This window comes from Suricata suricatta, chromosome 1 (assembly GCF_006229205.1).
Source record: "Suricata suricatta isolate VVHF042 chromosome 1, meerkat_22Aug2017_6uvM2_HiC, whole genome shotgun sequence".
NCBI classification, from domain to species: domain Eukaryota; kingdom Metazoa; phylum Chordata; class Mammalia; order Carnivora; family Herpestidae; genus Suricata; species Suricata suricatta.
Genome location: NC_043700.1, coordinates 190,423,833 through 190,443,679, shown reverse-complemented (window position 1 = coordinate 190,443,679; position 19,847 = coordinate 190,423,833). Strand labels below are relative to the sequence as shown.

At 59.5% G+C, this 19,847-nt stretch overlaps 1 protein-coding gene across 1 annotated transcript in view; it reads right to left on the bottom strand.

Moving 5' to 3' along the window:
* The window catches only part of TBC1D14 (TBC1 domain family member 14), a 107,834-nt gene that overhangs the window by 79,228 nt on the left and 8,759 nt on the right, over positions 1 to 19,847 (bottom strand). The window contains exon 3 of the mRNA XM_029952520.1: positions 9,452 to 10,190. Within this exon, the coding sequence (XP_029808380.1) occupies positions 9,452 to 10,190 (739 nt within the window). The remainder of the gene's footprint in view (positions 1 to 9,451; positions 10,191 to 19,847) is intronic.

The following is a 19,847-nucleotide window of genomic DNA, read 5'->3' as shown; positions in this document are numbered from 1 at the left end:
AATTTCACCCGCACCCCCCATGCACACCTGTGCCCAGCACACGTAACCCCCCCAAACCTTCCCACCACAGAGCCAGACCCCACCCCCCACCCCTGCAATCCAGCTTCCCCGGCCGGTTCCTCGTGTGCCACCACCACTACGACCTCCCCTGCACCTGCTCCCCCCCGCCGGCCCACCCTTGTCCTCACGGTCAGCAGAGGACCACACGGCCCACGGCAGCACGAAGCCCGCTCGCTGTGGACAGGGCGCAGAGCGGGGCAGCGGCTGCAAGGCAGTTTGGCAGGTTCTTAGGAAAATAAACATTCTCTCAAAGTCAATCCAGTAGTCAGGCTCCTTGGATTTACCCAAAGGGCTGAAAACCCGCGAACTCGCACACTGGTATCTACAGTGGCCTTATCTGTGACGGCTCAATCTTGGAAGGAACCGAGAGGACGGAAAGCTAGGGGTCCGGTCCAGACAGTGAGATTCTCCTTACGGCTACAGAGCAAGGAGCTTCATCACGGCGTGAAAGACAGGGAGGGACCTTACACCCGCATCAGTAAATGGAAGAAACCAACGTGAAAAGGCTACACTGTTAGGACTGTGGCTCCAGGACCTTCGGGGAAAGACAAAACCATGGAGACAGGACGAAGATCAGGAGTTGCCAGGCGTCTGTGGGGGGAGGGGGCGCAGGCAGCACTACTCTGTGTGACACGAAAATGACGGATACGTGTCACTGCGCGTTCATCCACACCCACGGAAGGCACAATGCCGAGCGTGACCCTGATGCGGACTGGGGGCTCTGGGTGAGGACGATGTGTCCATGTGGGTTAAGTGATGTGGATAATGGGGGGGGGGGGCGGGCTGTGACTGTGTTCGCAGATGGGGATCATACGGGAACTCTGCACTTTCTTTTTCTTTTTCTTAAGTAGGCTCCACACCCAATATGGAGACTGAACTCATGACCCTGTGGTCAAGAGTCACATGCTCTACCGAATGAGCCAGCCAGGCACCCCAACTCTGCACTTTCTGCTTAATTTTGCTGTGAATGTAAAATTGCTCTGAAAAAATAAAGTCTACTAAAAAAAGGAAATCGTTGGAATGAAAGTCTACGGTCACACACAGAAAAAGAACGAAGCAGCGCTGAAAACAGTCAAGTGGTCCACAGGCTCTAAGAAAGAGGAGGCGGGGCTCCCGCAGACCCCCCGGCACAGCCGTCCTCCAGCATCCTTGCCCACGCCCCTGCTTTACCGCTTGTTAATCTAGATGATTCCACCAGTTTCCCGACGTGAGCACCGGTTCCCGCTCCTTCAGATGCCCCCGAGGGACACGCGTCACACAAGCCCCGTGGGTTCCGATCTCTCCGGGATGGTCCACCCCGACCCTTAACTACTTTTTTTCTTCTTCATGTTTATTTATTTTTGAGGAAGAGAGAGACATAGTGAGAGTGGGTGAGGGGCAGAGAGAGAAGGAGACACAGAACCGGAAGCAGGCTCCAGGCTCCAGGCTCCATGGGCGGTCAGCACAGAGCCCGACGCGGGGCTCGGACTCACAGGAGATCATGACCTGAGCCGGAGCCCCCCAGGCACCCCTATTTCTCCAAACTTAAAAAAGAGAAAGGAACTCACAGCACGTCTTCCTCCAGCTGTCACCCCATTTGTCCACACCCATCTGTGCTCGCTGCTAGCCACTTCTCTCCTCTTGCTCTTTCTCAAAGTCCATCCACACTGCCCCCACCTCACCTCCTCCCGGCCGGCGCGTCCTCACCTCCCGGCGTCCAGGACACCAGGCTGCCCCCAAGTCCTCCCCTCCCCCTCCACGTGGGCATAAACTGTGAATGTGGTAGGACAGTCACTGGGCTGGCCTTAGCTCATCAGTGAGCCCTTAAAAGCCAACTGCAGCTCAACTAGGACAAAGAGACTCAAAGGGTGAGAAGGATCCTACACAGGGGACATTCTCTGTTACTGGCTTTGAGGACTCAGGGGCCATGGCGAGGAACATGAGAGGCATCTGGGAGTTGGGAGCAGCCCCAGCCACCAAGGATCTGAGGACTCAGCCCTAAATCCACAAAGAGCAGAATTCTGCCAATAACCAGACTTGAACCTGGACACACACAGTTCCTTACTCAAGCCTCTAGATCCCCATCCACTGGTCATTACCTTGGTTTCATCCCGTAAGACCCTGAAAGAGAACCCATCCACGTGATGACAGACCACTGATGCTGTATTAATCCACTAAATACCTCGTTATTTGTCATCTGTCACGCAACAAACTAGTACACAATTAGTCCATCTCCTCCACTCAAATTCCGCAGCTGCCCCCCCCCCCCACTGAGCCAAAGGCAGCCCTACACTGGCCCACAGGCCCGGACGGGGCAGTCCCCCCGCCCTGCCCTCCACCCTCCCCATTGCTCGCTCAGTCTGTTACACCGGCCTCTGTGCTGTGCCTCTACTGCACCAGCCAGCCGGGGCCGTCCCCTGCCTGGGACTCTGCTCTGCCGGGTGTCTGCCTGGTCACCTTCCTCGCCTCCTTCGTCTTTGCGTCAGTCTCTCCCCACCCCACGCACCCAACGGGCACCGCGTGGGTGGCCTGCGCTGACCAGCCTACTCTACAGCCCGCCCTCTCCAGCCTCTGCTGCCTCACCTTCCCCACGGCACTGAATCGGGGCCACACCTGCGTCCAGGTATCACCGCCTCCCTCCCTCTTCAAGGACAAGTGTCTTCATCTTGTGCACAGACGGACCCCGAGCACCTCGAACAGAGCCCTGGCACCTGGCAGGCGCCTTGGAAATATTCCTTGGGGGAAACGTACAACGAGAAGCGCATCTTAGGGCCTCGCACCGGGCCTAGGGCGTTGCAGGCACTGGGTAAATCAGGGCGGTGACCACCACGCTGCACAGGGACTTAGACGGTGGCCTCCAGGACCAGTCTGCCGAGGCTCGTATCTTGTGGCTTCCCTCGCTGCCAGCACTCCGAGCTCGGCACCCGGGTCGCTTCCCTGGCCCCAGCTCTGTAAGGCAGGGGCCTTGCACACAAGCCCGCTGAGCCCCGGGTGGAGTGCCCGCCTTGCCCAAGCCCAGCCAACAGCAGGTCCAGGCATCGCCAACCAGCGCTCTTGCCCAGGAATGTCAGTGGTATGTACCCACACACCAGGGGTGGGCGTCACCCACACGCCAGCAGCTGTGTCCCGTGAACCCGAGCAGCAGCTCAGAGCCACCAGGAATGTCAGCAAGGGAACACGCTATTCTAAGATGGTCAAAGTAACAGAAAGGTATAGTCAGGCAGAAATCAACAAAGCACACAGACAGTGAGATGCCGCCCAGGTGCCCGGTGCGTCCTGCCCACCTGTACGTCCTCCCTGTGACCGTGGGCGTCTCTCTGTTTTCCAGACTAGAAACCCAAACCCTGCGCCGTGGCCACGCTGAGCTACTGAACCACCCTGCCTCGGTTTCCTCACCCACAACGAAGAATGACTGTGGCACTCACCTACATCTAGCAGCTTTCAGTGCAGGATACAAAACCTACTCCACAAATTTAGAGCAGAAAGGGATCTAACTCAAGGATTCGGATGATTTCAAAATCCGAGTGAGGCCTCAAGGAATCCGAGTGAGGCCTCAAGGAGCTGGCTCTAAGCTGGGCCCCCAGGAGCAGCTCCCTGCACAGCTCCCGCGTGGAAGCTGCCGCCGGAACCACGGGATGCAGGGATGCAGCGGGACGGGGACCCACCCCGGTCCCCAGCCCTCCCCCGCGGCTGCCTCTCCCAGCCACGAAACGGGCCCCGGCTGGCGCGTCGGAAAGGCCCCCGCACATCTGTCGCTAGGCTCGCTGTTTGGGGAGAAAACAGCCAAGGGGGAAGAGCACTGCCTTCTGCCCCTCCTGCCTCACACTGCTCTAAGGGGCCCAGTTCCCATCCAGAACCCCAGGTCCGAGGGGCTGGAGGACACACACTTCTAGCTCTGGCTGCCACTGGAAGGAACGTGGCCTGGACGGAAGGTGCCTGGGGGGATCCACCTACCCCCCCCCCACTCTCTCCTGTGGCGGCGGAGACCAAGGACGGCAGCCATGCCACGGCGCTGAGAACAGGGCGGGCAGGCTCCGGGGGTGCCGGCCGGCACGGGCCTCTCGAGTGTACCCACCCCGCCGGGACACAAGCTCACCTCTCGAAAGAGCAAGCAAGGGCCACACTCCTTCCTCAGCACGGCTCCTACCCCCTTCCAAACGATCAGATCCCCAAAGGCCAGAGCAGCACAGGACTGAAAGTTTAGCTGAACGCAGTCACTCCAAGTCAAGGTGCCTTCAACATCTCCTTTCCTTTTTTCAAAATGTCTTATTATTTATTGAGAAAGACAGACAGAGCATGAGCAGGGAGGGGCAGAGAGAGGGGGAGACACAGGATCCGAAGCAGCCCCAGGCTCTGAGCTGTCGGCACAGAGCCTGACGCGGGGCTTGAGCTCATGACCTGAGCCGAAGTCGGACTCTTAACTGGCGGCGCCACCCAGGTGCCCCAAGATTTATTTTTCTTAAAACAACGCTTTCACATCCTCCCACAGAGCAGGCGCCTAGGAAAGGCGAGACCTCACGTGAAACGCCAACAAAAGCGGAGCGCAGGCAGGAGGGGCCATCCGCAAGCCGGGCTCTGCCCCGCCCACGGCCTCGCTCCCACGGTCTCCCCAAGGTCTCCCCGTCCGCTCTTCACCGCCCGGCATGCACGGGGACCACAGAGGCGGGGGGGGGGTCCCCGAGGTCACACAGGTCAACCCTGTGTCTCCTCGCCCCTGTGATGATTCAGGGGGTGCCGCCTGTGCCCCCAAGCGGCCCTCAGCCAGTCGGGAGGCAGGCCAGACAAAGGCAACGTTATGGGTCTTTAAAAGCAGCCAGGCGCAGCACAGCCCCGCCACCCGCAAGCTGCCCCTCTCCCCACGCCCCCTGCGTCCCGCGCCTCCGGTGCGGTCCAAGCATCTGACCCCGGGTCACCTCCGAGGACAGCTGCATACAGAGCCGCCCAGGAGATGCTGTGAGTGCCCGGAGCTGATTACCACCTCCCAGGCCAGCACAGATCAGCGGCCGTAAGCCCCTGGCTTCACAGAAACAACCCCCCTCCTGTGGACAAGCGCTAAGGACTTCCTCTCCCCTCTGCCGCCCAGGCGTCTGCAGAAACACCGCAACAACACCCCCGACTCACAGAACCCCCACCAGCCCCTCCCTCCCAGCAAGACGAGGCTCCTGCTGAAACTGTAGGGCCTTCATGGACCCGAGCACCAACACTCAGAGCCCTCAGAGCCCAGGAGCCAGTGGTTCCCAAGGGCTGGGTGGCCTTGACTCGGCCCGGCCCCCCTCCCCTCCCCAGGGCCACGGCAGTGTGTGGCCGTGGCGCCTGACGCGCTCTGGGCATCTGGTGGGCAGAGGCCGCAGAGCTGCCATGGTGTCCCCCGCAGGGCCAGCGCCCGCCGCGCACCCCGTCAAAGCAGCAGCGCAGAGATCCGGACGTGAAGACTTCTGACTGAAGCATGGTGTTAGGGTCAGAACTAAAGAAAACTCTAGCAAAACATATTTCAAAAATGACAGTATTTACGGGACGCATGGGTGGCTCCGTGGGTTGAGCGTCCAACTCTTGATTTCGGCTCAGGGTCATGATCTCACGGTTCGTGGGTTTGGGCCCCTGCTTGGGATTCTCTCTCCCTCCCTCTCTGCCCGTCCCACATGGGGCATGCAAGCATGTAAGCTCTCTCTCAAAATAAGTGAACTTAAAAAAATGGTAACGTTTGTGTCAGAATCATAGATTACTACTATGTACAAAGTATCCGGAAGCGTGCCGTGTGCCTTACCTATCTGATCTCTAACCTTATGTAGTTTTAAGTCCCCCTCGAAAGGAGGGGCGCCTGGGGGGCTCAGTCGGTTAAGCATCCAACTTCAGCTCAGGTCATGATCTCGTGGGTTCATGAGTTCGAGCCCTGCATTGGGCTCTGTGCTGATGGCTTAAAGCCTGGAGCTGCTTCCGATTCTGTGTCTTCCTCTCTCTGCCCCTCCTCCGTCTCTCTCAAAAAATAAGTAAACATTAATAAAAAAAGAACAGAAAGAACAGAATAACATAACTTCCCCGAAGTCACACGGCTTTTGAGTGGAGCTCACAGGGAACCCAGCCAGTCTGCCTCCCGCACCCACACCTGAACTCAGCACCCGCACAGGCTCGCACGCTCACACCCCTGTGGCGGCACTCCCGCCCCGCCCCCGCGTGTCTGGCCTGTGTCCCCCGCAGCTGTGAGCTCAGTGAGGACCAGGGCGGAATCCACAGCAGCGCCGCCTCCTACTGGCTGGACGAAGAAGGGACCAAGGAAGGAAGGGAGCCGGGTCCCTGGGGTCCCTGGGGTCGGGCCGGCCTGCCCTCTTGCGGCTTCTCCGCTCCTGTATCACTCAGCCGCCCTCACCAAGCAGTCAGGGCCACCCGCAGGGCTGCTGCCTCAGGCCACAAGCTCCGGGACTGGGTCCACCCCTTCCTCGGAGCCCCATCCTCCAAAACCAGCCTCCCACGATACCGCCTCCACTTCCCCCTCCGACTTCCTGGGAAGCGGCTCCGTGAGGACAAGGGGACAGACAGGCGCTGGGGTAAAGGAAGGCGCCTGGGCGCAGGGGACACAATGGGGAACAGAAGGACTCAGACGCCTGGGCTGCAAACCCCAACCGACCAGCCCTGCCCTCCACACACCTCACACAGTCCTGTGCACCAGGCCGTCTCTGTGGCCTGTAAAGTGGGGGGTGGGTTCCAAACATTTTTGGCGCAGAACCCTTTTCCCCTCAAGGGAACCCTAGACTGAAACTCCAACGCTTTTGCCTCACACCAAACCCACAGACTCGGCACATGGCATTGCATCCTTGGACCCATTTGTCCTGAACATCTCACCTGCTTCCCAAACGTACGTAAGGGTGGCTCACAATAACGGGACGGCCGTCCAGAGGGTAAGAGAGGGGGCGCCTGGCTGGCTCTTGGGCTTGGGGTCGGGAGTTCGAGCCCACACGTACATACATAAACTTTACAAAAAAAATGCGTTGAAGGGGTAAGGAGACAAGAGGCAAAGAACAAAACAAAGAGAAGACATTCGGTCTCCGTGGCACCAAGTTATGACAGATTTTCAAGAAACTGTAGCTCGGCCACACTGTCTCACCTCACTCACACATGAACGCAGGAAAACAAAACAAACACAACAGAAACAGGCGCAGGTGCCTCCCTGGTGGGAAGGCGGTGGAGGACGGGCAAAGCGGGGGAGGGGAACAAAAGGTACCGACTTCCGGTTATAAAATAAATCAGACAGAAGGATGTGATACACGACACGGGGGATACGTCAAAGCCAGGACCAGGTGAGTGCTCCGTGTGGTGACAGACCGCAGTGAGAGTCACCTCGACGGTCAGTGACGCGTGTGAATGTCCAATCACGCCCCTGCACACCTGAAATCAACCTGACACTGTAGGTCACCTACACGTCCAATTTAAAAAAAAAAAAAAAAGCAGCTTCAGGCACGATCCACAGCGAGAGGATGAGAGGCTCCAGCACGGCGAGACGGGGCTGCGGACGAGGCGCAGTCCCGGCGGCCTGGTGAGCACCTGACGCCGGAGGCCTCCCTCTCCGCGTGCAGCCGGGTCGCCCCACGGCTACCACCTGACGTCGGTCTCGTGACAGCACCTTGGACTCAGCAGCGAAACGGGCCTCGCGCGCTGGGCGCTTTCTAATGCCATCTTAGAGCCGAGAAAATGAACGCAGAGACGTCCAGCAGCTGGCTCGGGGCCGCACAGCCAGGGTGTGGGCGCGGGTCCGTCAGATCCCAAGCTCAGCTCTCTCCTGTGCTGCCTCCCAGCCACCCCCCTTTCTAACCGGGTTTCCCGAACCTGCCTAGGACCCCACGTGGCTCTGAGAGCCGGGCTCCAAGCCCTTCCCCTGAGGTCCGGGTTCTGGAGTTCTGGGACGGGTCCTGGGAGCCACGGGCAACGGGCCCCCAAGTGCTATCTAGGGACAGGAGATGCTGGAAACCACGACGTGAGTGAAGAGAACAGCTCAGCCACATGGATCTGAACCGCAACTGACTTAGGGCTACGGCTCAGAAGGGACCGCGACCGGCTCCCCCCAGCTCCTGGGCTCCTCCCACTGCAGCAGTCCTGGATACCGAGTTCTCCGGAGCTCTGGGACCAGGGATGCTACCTGGGGTGGTTGGACGCCTGTCTGTGCGCATGTCGGGAAGAAGAGGTGTCCCGGGAACCCCAGCTGCGCCTAAGGCCTTTTCCCTCCAGTCTGGGCCCAGCCTCAGGCCAGACGCCCCACCGCGGACGAGGCAGCGGATGCGGCCGTGAGTCACCACCGGCGCCCACAGTCACATTAGTCTCTGGGCGGCTCTGGCCAGCACGGCACTGCACCTCAAAGGGACATGCAGGACCACGAGGTGTCCCACATGGGCTTTGCTGGAGCAGCACAGTCAGAGGGTGGCTGGGGTGGACTGCAGAACTGCACCCAGAGCCCACACAACAAGCCGCTGGGGAGGCCACCATTCCCCTGCACACCCTTTCCCGCAGCCCGCTCCCCTGCACACCCTCTCCCGCAGCCCTGCTCCCCTGCACACCACTCTCCCGCAGCCCACTCCCCTGCACACCCTCTCCCGCAGCCCTGCTCCCCTGCACACCCTCTCCTGCAGCCCTGCTCCCCTGCACACCCTCTCTTGAAGCCCCTGTGCCCTTCCTCACAGCATGCAGCTAGGGGGTTCCCAGCCGAGTGACAGACAGACATGGATGGGTCCCAGCCCACCACCGCAGCCCACGAGCCCTCCCCACAGCCACCGCCTGTGACAACGCCGGGGGCAGAGCAGGGCGGGGGGTCGGACATACACACCGGCTGGACAAAACCATGAGAGCACTGACAAGCATCAGGGCCTCTGTGAGTCGTGCCCACAGGCCGGCAGCCCTGGCTGGGGCACCTGCGCGGCCTGGTCCTGACCCAAGTGGGAGAGCGGGGGCTCTGGTGCCGGGACCGCACACACCCTGGCAGCAGGCCGGGGCCGCCAGAGCACAGCCCTGCGGGGGCCCAGCGGCCAGGGGTGCCCGCAGAGGCAGTGAGGCCGGAGGTGGAAATGTGGGTTATTAGGTCCAAGCCTGGCCCCGCTGTGGGCACCCTGTGCTCAGCCTGGGAGCCCCGAGTCATTAGCACAGAAGGCCCTTTGGGGGACGAGGCTGACAAAGGAAGCTGCTGACCGGGTGTGGATCGCCCACAGCCACAGCAGGTCAGAGGCCGGGGGCGGGGGAGGGGACAATGAACCGTGCAAGCGCGCCAGGGCGGGACACAGAAGTGACAGGTGGCGGCGAGGGCGCAGACACATAGCCCCACGCACACCCAGGAGACCCCGGGCCGCCGGGGAAGGACGGTGGCCTGCGTGCCCCAGGGCCGGCCTGGTGAGGACGGTGCGGCTCAACCCCGCAGAGACAAAGGCGGTGTTACCTGGTGAAGAAGTTACTAAACGGCCCCAGTATTTTCGATTTGCTGCCGTCCTCAGCGCCGCCGACACGGTCCTGCCGGCACGGTGCCCGGGCCTCCCCGGCGGAGCCCAAGGTGACGTCCGTGAACCGCGGGCCGTCATCGCTCTCCAGGGTCACGATGGCGCTGGAGCTGCTCGTGACCACAAGGTCCAAGATGTCCTCTGTGCTGCCGGACAGCGTGGCCGACAGCTCCGTGCCCAGGCTGGACGCGCTGCACACGGACACATCGTCGCTGCGGCTCAGGGCCTTGCCGGCGGGGCTGTAGGGCTCGGCCGCGTCGTAGCCCGTCCTGGGGAAGGTGGACGACCTGCGCACGCCCCGCTCCCACTCGGCGGCGCCCGAGGCCGGCGGCGTGTAGGACGGCAGCGGGCACGCGCTCTGGCAGGCCCGCTCGGGGACCGCCCCCGACTCGGACGGCTTCCTCTTCACGTGGGCCGCACTGCAGGGCACGGGTTCCGGGTTCCCGATCTCGAGGGTAGGAATGCCCGAGTCCACGGACTGAAGGCTGTGCCGATCCTCCACGGGCCCGGCTTTCGGCTTGGGCCCGTTCTCCGGCAACGGGAGGGGCCTGGGGGCCTTGAGACTCAGCTGCTGCAGGTCCGGAACGTGGTTTCCGGGCCGGCCTTCCAGAACGCCCAGCAAGGCTACGCCATTCGCAGACGTGGAGAGGTTTCCATCAGTCATCTTGGTCCCAGGAGAAACTAGAAACACACAAAACCGGGAGATTAAGAGCGTGGCTATAAAAGCCTAAGACGCCACTCTGCTCGTGCGTGGCTCGAATGTTCTGATGTCCCTTCTACGAGGGGTCCTTGAGAAAAGCCCTACGTGCACAAGTTTTAGTTTGGGACCAGAAGCTAGAGTTTTAGCGTAGTCACCAGGATATGAAGTAACAGGACGATAACCCCAACAAAGGCTACGTACACCTGAGGTAAATACACTTAAACACACCCCTTCCTCATCATCACCAGCACCGCCCCAGTCACACGTCTGACCCCCAGGACAACCCCGGGGCATGAGGGCAGGTCCGGCAGGGAGAGAGGGCTGCCTGGTTTTCATGTTTTGTTTTGTTTTTTTAATGCTAAACAGAATTCCTCCATCACAGATATGTGAATTCGTGGGGCGCCTGGGTGGCTCTGTCAGTTAAGTGTCTGACTCCCCGTTTCGGCTCAGGTCGTGCTCTCACGGTTTGTGAGCTGTGTCGGGCTCTGCACTGGCAGCTCGGAGTGTGCTTGGGAGTCTCTCTCCCCGCCCTTCCCCTGCTCTCCGCCCCCCCGCCCAACCTCAAAAAAAATAAATAAACGCTAAAAAAAAAAGGAACATGAATTCACAGCCCAAAGGTAATCAAGTTCTACTTATTCTGAGACAGCACACAAATCAAAATGTCGCCACCAAGACAGGACACAAGATCAACTGTGCCGTGGGCAGTTAGATGCCCCCACGTCAGCCACGGCCTCCACGATGCAGCGAGGCGGAGCGCATCACCGGTCACCATGGAGGGAACCCAGGCTCAGAGGTTACTAAACAGGCTCGAGATCACAGTGTCCCTTGGTGGCAGAGCTGGGACTGACCCCAAAATGGGCCAACCCCTGCGGACGGACAGCTCAGTGTGCGGCTGTCAAAAGCCAGGTCAGAGGCTGCTTCGGGGAAGACACATCGTCAAGATGGGAAAACAAAGGCGTGGACCTACAATAAAGACTCGGGTGACAAGAGTCCGAGCTGCCGGTGACGCCCACACCTGCCCACGGTCCTCTGGCCCAAGACCGGGTGGGAATGACGCGGCGGCAGGTGCGCAGGCCGGGACAGCACAGCCCCCGGGAAACCGAGAACCCTGGCGGAGGGGATCAGGCCGTCCGCTGTCCTTTAAAACCTGAGAGATAATAGGGGCACCCGGGGGGCTCAGTCAGATAAGCACCCGGCTTCAGTTCAGGTCACGATCTCACGGTCCGCGAGCTGGAGCCCCGCGTCAGGCTCTGTGCTGACAACATAGAGCCCGCTTCGGATCGTCCGTCTCCCTCTCTCCGCCCCTCTCCCACTCATGTTCTCTCCCTCTCTGTCAAAACTAAATTTTAAAAAACAATAAAATAAACAAAACAAAATGTCAAAACCAAAGGAATCTGGTGGGGTTACTGAAATCTGATCCATGGCATAGAACAATGTAAAGAATGGCACTTTCTCGGGTTCCAACAGGACTTGCCCTGGGCTCTGACCCCAGCCCACTGGACTGCCTGGGCAGAATTAAGTACCAGGAGGAAAGTGTTCCGAAGGCGCTCTGAGGGTAGTGGCCATCATGAAAGAGGCAGCGGGGGAAGGTTCTGAAGCATGACAGCAACAACGGTCACCAGCCCCTTTTGGGGGTCCCTGGGCCTTCCTGACCCCTTGCTGGAAGCGTGGCCCCTTCACCACGTCTACACAGCAAAAGCAAATTCACCAGAAGCAAAGCAGGGGGCGGGGTTGACCGCCTTCCCTCCCAGAAGCGCAAGGAACCGGCCAGCCCCTGCAGCACTGGAGCCAAAATAGAAGCGTGGTGGGAGGGGCACCTGGGTGGCTCAGCTGGTTAAGTGTTCGACTGTGGCTCATGTGATGATCTCACGGCTCGTGGGTTTGGGCCCCACATCAGCCTGGAGCCTGTCTTCTGATTCTGTGGCACCTTCTCTCTCCAACCCTCCCCTGCTCACACTGTCTCTCTCTCTCTCTCAAAAATAAATAAAACATTAAAAAAAAAAGAAGCATGAAGGGAGGCATCAAAAGCAGACTGAGCTACGTATAGACATCGGGCCCAGTGAGTGAGGGTGATTTAATCATGATGATAAATCAACGGTCAAATTTTCTTAGGCAGAACCACACCGGTCTACACTGAAACAAAAATACAAAATTAGACTTTAATACACATATAAGATTATAAACGTGTGGCCTATGGTGCTTCTCTAACCTGTGGAGCAAGAACTCACTTCGTTCTCCGCAAGGGTCCGCGCCTCACCTTGGCACACATGAACACAGTCTCTGTGTCTCGCGGTGCCCGCTGCCCTCAATTTCCGGGGCTAGAGCCCCCGCCCTGAGCCCCGAGCCCCTGCAGGCAGAGCCACAGCAAACTCTGGGACCCTGAGACCCTGCCCTAGGAGAATCCCGAACTCCCGCCCCGTGAAAGAACAGGACTCACGACAGGAAGACAGAGAGACCTTGAGACTTCTACAGGTTTTGTTAGTTGAAAGGAAAGCGCGGTTGGGGGCATTTTGAGCACACAGTTGAGAGCTGACCTCTGGCAATGTCAAAAGTTACACGGGGTGTTGTATGGAAAACAATTTGACAATAAAATATTATGGAAAAAAAATGAAAAAAAAAAAAGTTACTAGAATTATCAAAACACCGTCAACACTCCGATGGGCCCGAGTGGCAAAAAGCCAGCGTTGCCAGGGAAAGCCTTCACCGCAAACAGAGCTGAGCGCCTGGTGGCCCGGCCAGCGGCCACTCACCACGGGGACACGGGCCACCCTTCCGGAGCCCAGGCTGCCCTCCCGCCTGGCAGTGAAGAGGGCCAACGGCACAAACTCACAGCTGCTCCGAATAAACGGAGCTGTGGGCAGCGCCCACCTCTGACCACAGCAGGTGCCCCGTAATGCGCTTTTCCTCTACTTCAGCCACGCGAAGAGCTAAGTGCCTGCCAAAAACGTAAGTAGACTGAAGTTTTGAGACTAGAACGGTCAGGCGCACAAGACAAGCGCGCAGAGTGAACGCTGGGTCCCTGCTCGGAGTCGCAGCGGTAGAAGCGTGCGGAAGGGGAGCGCGGCAGGCCCAGTGGAGCCCCGGGGGCTGGATGGCAGGACGAGGGCCTCTTCGGGAGGAGAGGAAGGACCCCCGAAGCCTCCACTGCTTCCAAGTCCAAGTTCCTTAAACCTCACAAGACAAGGTGCCAGCCTTCAGGGAAATAAACCTGAAAGCAAGAACGTACTTCTGTTTGCAACACACTCTAAAACCAAACCCCCAAGAGCCAAGGCCACCTGTCCTCAGACCCTTCCGCCTGGGGCCGCTGGGACAATGAAACCAGAAGCCACAGTCCAGGGCACCTGCCTTCTGAGGCTGCAGAAAACAAAGCGCCCGCTTCTCAGAGAGGCTGTGGGGTGGACCCTGGAAGCCTGCCAGGCGGCCAGCTGCAGAGGCCGGCCTCCGAGTCACATGGTCTCTAAAGACAGGATCAGCCTGAATTCCCCGAGCTGGCACAGGGGCCCCGGCCCAGCCTTGGCAGCCTCGCCCCTCTCCACACCCCGCCGTGTGGCCCCATTGCCCGGGTGCCCTCCCCAGCTTGGCCATGGGCGCCCCTGGAGATCTGGCACATGTGCCACAAGGAGACACCGCACGCTTGCAAGACCAACTCCTCCGAGAAGCCTTCCTCTACTCCCCCAGGGGGCTGCAGACCCCCTTCCTCTTAGACTCTTCAGCCACACCCCTCAGACAACAGTATGTACAGCTGCTCCCTCATCTCTGCTGGCTTCTGAGCTTCAGGCAGGCACGGCGCTAAGCTGGCAGGCTCCAGATGCCACCGCCTGGCCGAGCGCCTGGTGTGAATTGAGGATTCACAACTCCACTTGCTGAGTTAACCAGTACTAACGGCTGTGTCCTCAGGGGGCAGGTTTCAGGGACGGTCCACCCAGAAACACCCGCTGAGAGCTGGGTTATGCTTCAAGAGCAGGGACGTCACAAGATGAGGAAGGAAATCCCTGCCTTCGAGTCCGGGCAGCCTGCGCGGACGACAGACACAGCAAGCAAGCGACGGCTGGCCACTGCGCTACCGGGCGACCCTGGTCTGCACGGGCTGGTTGGGAGAGTAAGAGACGCCTGCTTCCCAGAGCCCCACTCCGTCCCGGGCCCAGGCGGCCAGCCTTGGGAGGCACGTGACACAAGGTGACCGAGGAGGAGCCGGCCCCTCCCAGACCAGGGAGAAACACACAAAACGTCAAGTACAGATACGAGGAAGCCTGTTTCCTCCCAGACAGCAAGACCATCTGCCTTTTATCTACCGGTCACAAAACTGAGTTCTGCAGCAAGCAAGGAGGGGAGGTGTCCCCAGGGACTCGCACACCCTGCTCGCACCAGGGCCAGGTCTGTAAGACAAGTCAGAGAGCGGACGGCAGCTCTACCAGTGAGGTTCTGGAAAACAAGTCCTTCTTGAACAGCAGTTTAATTTTCTTCTCTTTATTGGTTGTTTTTTTTTTTTAAGTAGGCTCCGGGGCTTGAACTCATGACCCTGGGATACAAAGTCGCTGGCTCTACAGACCGAGCCAGCCAAGCTACCCTTTTGTTCTCTTTAAAAAGCGGTGGCACACTGGGGCACCTGGGGGGCTCAGTCGGGTCAGCGTCCAACTTCGCTCAGGTCATGATCTCGCAGTTTGTGAGTTCGAGCCCTGCATCAGGTTCTGTGCTAATGGCTCACAGCCTGGATCCTGCTTCAGATTCTGTCTCTCCCTTTCTCTCTGCCTCCCCCACCCAACTCACACTCTGTCTCTCTCTCTTAAAAGTAAACAAATATTTTTAAAACTTAAAAAAAAATAGTGGCACAAAGTCTTGACCAAGTCTTCCCCAATAAACAGCTTATAAGGCCAACCCCAAATGCCTTGGTTGCGTCCCTGGCGGGAAAACCTCCACCCGCTGAGGCCTTCAGAGAGAAACGCGGCTGCTGTCCACGGGGACACCCTCCGGCTGCCCTCCTCCTGCGGCTCCTTCCTGCCCCTGGCCTCTGCTCCCCGTAGCCCCCACCCTGTCCCAGTTCCTCTCTGGATGCTGCAGAGGGCGGCTTCCTCACTCCCCGTCAGCACCAGGGACACTGCTGCTGTCCCTGGTCGTCCGAGGAGGGCACACTCGCCTTGACTGCCGGACGTCCCATCAGCCCTGCTCTGTATCCTTAAACCTTTTTTTTCCATAGAGCACGAGCCAGGGGGGCGGGGGCGGGGAGCAGAGGGAGAGAATCCCAAGCTGCCTCTCACTCAGCTGGGCAGGGAAGTGGGGGCCAACTGGATCCCACGACCCTGGGATCATGACCTGAGCCGAAATCAAGAGCCAAACGGCCAACCGACTGAGCCACCCAGGCGCCCCTCGGTGTCCTTGATCTTAAGAGAAGACAGGCTCCGGCTCCTCTCTGTCAACTGTGGCCTGAGAACGCACCTGTCACACAGTTGAGGTTTCAAGAGGGCAGGACCAGGTCTGCAGCACCCAGCACCCCCAGATCGTCATTAAAACTACACTTTAATGAGTACCAGGTTCTGTTCTAAGCCCCTAACGTCACCATTCTGTTTGCATAGCCCTCACGGCCCTGTGTGCCAGGAGTCAGCCCCTTGCACAGAGGAGGAAACTGAGGCCCGTGCTGTGCCCAAGGGCTCCACTTTTCTGTGACTCCAAGGCCCCTGGGTTGGCTTTGCCACCTACACGGTCCTAATGCGGACAGCAGGGACCTCCCGGAACTGTCATCCAGATGGGAACAGGCCGGGCTGAGCCACGGCTGGGTGGGCAAGGCCCTACCCGAGTCTGCATCCAACACCCCACGTCACTCTGCACAAGCCCCCCCCCCCCCAGGGTCCTTCATGCTTCCTGGGGAGAAGTCTGGGGGCACCACCAGCCTCCTGGCAGGACTGGTGCACCCCTCCCCCTGCTGGGCCTTCACCTTGACCCTGGAGGACAGTAGTTCAGCCTCTAAAGTGAGGCCCTTTTTTTTCTTTAAGTAATCTCTACACCCAACATGGGGTTCAAACTCTCGACCCTGAGATTAAGAGTCACGCGCCTCCGACTGAGCCAGCCAGGCGCTCCTGAGAGGAGGTTCTAACACCAAGGAGAACCCCCTGATCTAGGTGGCATCTCCCGTGTGAATCCGCCTGCTTCCTTGGGGGCTCCACGAACACCAGCCACAGTGCTGTGGCTTCCACAGAAAGGACCCTGGAGGGAAAGGCCAAAGATGTTCTGGAACTCGGGCTCCTTGGCATTAACCATTAACGGGAGCTAGTGTGCGTTATCCATTAGTATGGGAGGCCCGGCGCTCAGTGTCCACGCCCACCATCTGTCCCCTCCCCAGCAACCCCAAGAGTTCAAGGCACCATCGTGGCCCCCTGACACACCAGGGGGCGGTCCGAGCAAATTTCCTGAAAGCTCCATATATTCCTCCGGAAGGTGCACGGCAACCTCAGATCCCTGGGGTTTAACGCAGTGCTGTTCAAATAAGCTTCGGCCCATCAGCAAGCCAGGTGGAAACTGGGGGAAAACTGTCGACGGTCCCAAAAGCGCCTTCACAACCCTAAAGGCAAGACACTTAACTCTCACTGCCCAAAAGTGGTTATGTTAAGGGGCGCCTGGGTGGCTCAGTCAGTTAAGCGTCTGACTTCAGTTCAGGTCATGATCTTGCGGTTGGTGAGCCCGAGCCCCGCGCCAGGCTCTGTGCTGACAGCTCAGATTCTGTGCGAACCTGCTTCCGATTCTGTGTCTCCCTCTCTCTCTGCCCTTCCCTCGTTCATGCTCTGTTTCTGTCTCAACAATAAAATAAAACTAAAAATTAAAGAATACAAAAGTGGTTATGTTACAAAGGTATAGGTGAAATGTTGTTAATTAAGGACTTCCAACGCATGGGCAGCGGGAGCCGGGTTCCCCCACTTCCCTAAGCTATTTCGGCTCCAGAGAGTGACATACCGGAGTGACTCGCCGTAAGTGCCTATTCAGACCACTTGACAAGACCAACACAGCGTTTCATCTCGATTACGGATAAGAGGGCCGTTCATTACACGGCCACCATGCACCGAACATGCCAGGGGCTGTCACACGCTCCAATCATCGCGAAGGCTCTGCGAGATTAGGAAAGGCTGAGTGCGTCCCGTGAGGTCACACAGCAACAGAAACTGGGTTCAAACCAGGGCTGACATCAAAGCCCACACGTGACTTGCTGGAATGTTTCCAAATGCAGCCCCTAAACTTCGTGATGACCAGTAAACGAAATGCTTAACAATTTTTACACTTGTCTGTGGGTGAGACTTTGAGAAAAAAAAAATTGTTAAAAAATAAAATACACAAGGGGGCAAAATAATCCAGACTCTGGGGGCAGACTGCCCAGGTTCAAATCCTGGCCCCTCCACTTACAAGTTGTGTGACCTTGGAATAGTTTTCCTTCCCTGCACCCCCATTTCCGTGTAGTACATGGGAACAATGCCTACCCCCTTCGGCAGCAGACAAGACCTACACGGAGCCTTCAGAATCACCCCCGACACGGGCTGGACGTCAGGAGACGCTGGCTGCTGTCACCTCCTGGGTGGGGACTAGACAGGCCCAGCCGCTCAGGCCCGCTATTTTAGTAAGTTATTTGCATAAACAAAATCCAGACTCGGCGGCTCTGTGTCCCCAAGCCTCACTGTATCGTTCCTTCCTGTCGCTCACATCTCACACCTGCTCTGGGCCTCAACGCCCCACCTGCAGAGTGAGCTGATTAGCCCAGCTGGTCCGCCTGAGGTCCCTCAGCTTGGCGGTCGAGGATTCTTAACACTGCCGGCCCCAGACGCTTTACGACCGCCCCAAAACAAACAGGAACCGATGACCCGCTCTCATTTTCCTAAAATCTTCTCTTATGTATTACGTGTCACGGCCTATGGTGACGGCACATCTTCTCCAGGGTCTCAAAGCTCTCCGGGCACCCACAGATGCCGGACAGGCGTGCCCCGTGTTGAGGCCGGGGACACGATGGTCAGAAGCTTTGACCAACAGGGGAGACATTCTGAAACACGATGCTCATCACTGTCAGAGAGAACTTCAACTGAACACAAGCGAGGGGAAACGCAGGCAGGAAAGATAGGCCTTCACGAGCTGGCGAGCTGGATGGGGGGGGGGGGGGGGGGGGCGGGGGGGGGGGGGGGGGGGGGGGGGGGGGGGGGGGGGGGGGGGGGGGGGGGGGGGGGGGGGGGGGGGGGGGGGGGGTGGAGAGGAATGGCAGGATCAGCAGGAGCCAGGGTAGGCACTGAGGTCAAATGTGAGGGGGTGGGGCTGGAGGCAGATTTTACAGGAGCACCAAGCGAGCCCAGAGCAGCAAAGAACCAAGGGCTCGGCAAGACCCCACTGGGACCCTGAGGACACCAAGGCCCAGGGGTCTGGCTCCCCAGCTTGGTGACCCCGGACCACTTACTTTACCTCCTTTAATGTTTCCCAAAGGGTGTATTATTCACTCAACAACCCTGAGTCCCAAGTACAGCCAGGTTCTCATCAGGGTTGGGGATCAGGTAGAGCCCACAATCTAACGGGGTCAAATATACCCGACGAAGCTGGGGGCTCCGAAGTCGGGAAGCGGTCACAGGAAAACTTGAGGCGCGGGTTGGTAATGGCCAGATCTTCTGGCCAAGGACCCGCCCTCTGTAAGGCCCAGCACAGCACCTACCGGGGTGCCATGCCACCCTCCTACAAAGGGAGCCAAGGCAGCCAGGTGCCAGCAGTGGAGGGGCCCAACACGCCAGCCTCCTCCGCAGGCCTCAGTACATCAAATGAGGCCGATGCCCTGGGGCCTTCTGCACAGAGAACTTTCCAAAGCCAAGCTTTCAACGCGACCTGGAGAAAATGGTGCTGTGACGGGATTCTGGCCAGGTAAGGCTCCGGCCAGCCTGGGGCCTGCGGGGCCAGCCCCCTCCCACCCCCGTTTCTGCGAGGCTAACTCCCCAAGGACTCACCCACTTCTTCACCGCAGCTCCCCAAGCAGGGAGGGCCGCCGCCTGCGGAGGGAGGCTCCGCGCAGGGAAGGGTCCCCGCACACAGGGGTCTGTGGCCCAGAAAAGGGCGGGGGGTGTCTGAGGCCAAAGGAGGGTCCCTGGACTGGACGGGGGTCTGGGGATTGGGGGGGGGGGGTTCCGCGGTCTAGCGACAGCGGGTCCAACAAGAAATGGGGTCAGGAGCTCCATCCCAGGAGTCGGGGCGGGGGGACCCCAGGTGGAAGGGCCCCGGTTTCGGTGGTTCCCCGGGTGGAGAGGGTCCCGAAGTGGAGGAGTCTTCCGGGGGTCGATGTCCGCTCCACGGAGCACAGGCTCCTGGGAGTCGGGAGTCAGGGACCCCGACGTGGAGGGGTCTCGGCAGGGCTGCTTGCGCGCGCCCCGCCAGCTCCCCGCCGGCCGGGGAGCCCCGCGCTTCTGAAGGACAAAACTTTTCATCAAGTTCCGGAAAAGGAGCGTGTCGCGCGCGCATCTCTCTGAGGGGCTGATGAGCCGGGCGCCGCCGGGCCCCGCAATGTCACCCAGGCCCCACGCGCTTCCCCGGTGTGGGGGGGAGGGGGGCAGCGGCGGCCGCGCGGCAAGGGGCACCTGAACCCGCGCGCCCTGGCCCGGCCCGCCTCCCGCTCCCGCCGACGCAGCAGCAGGTGG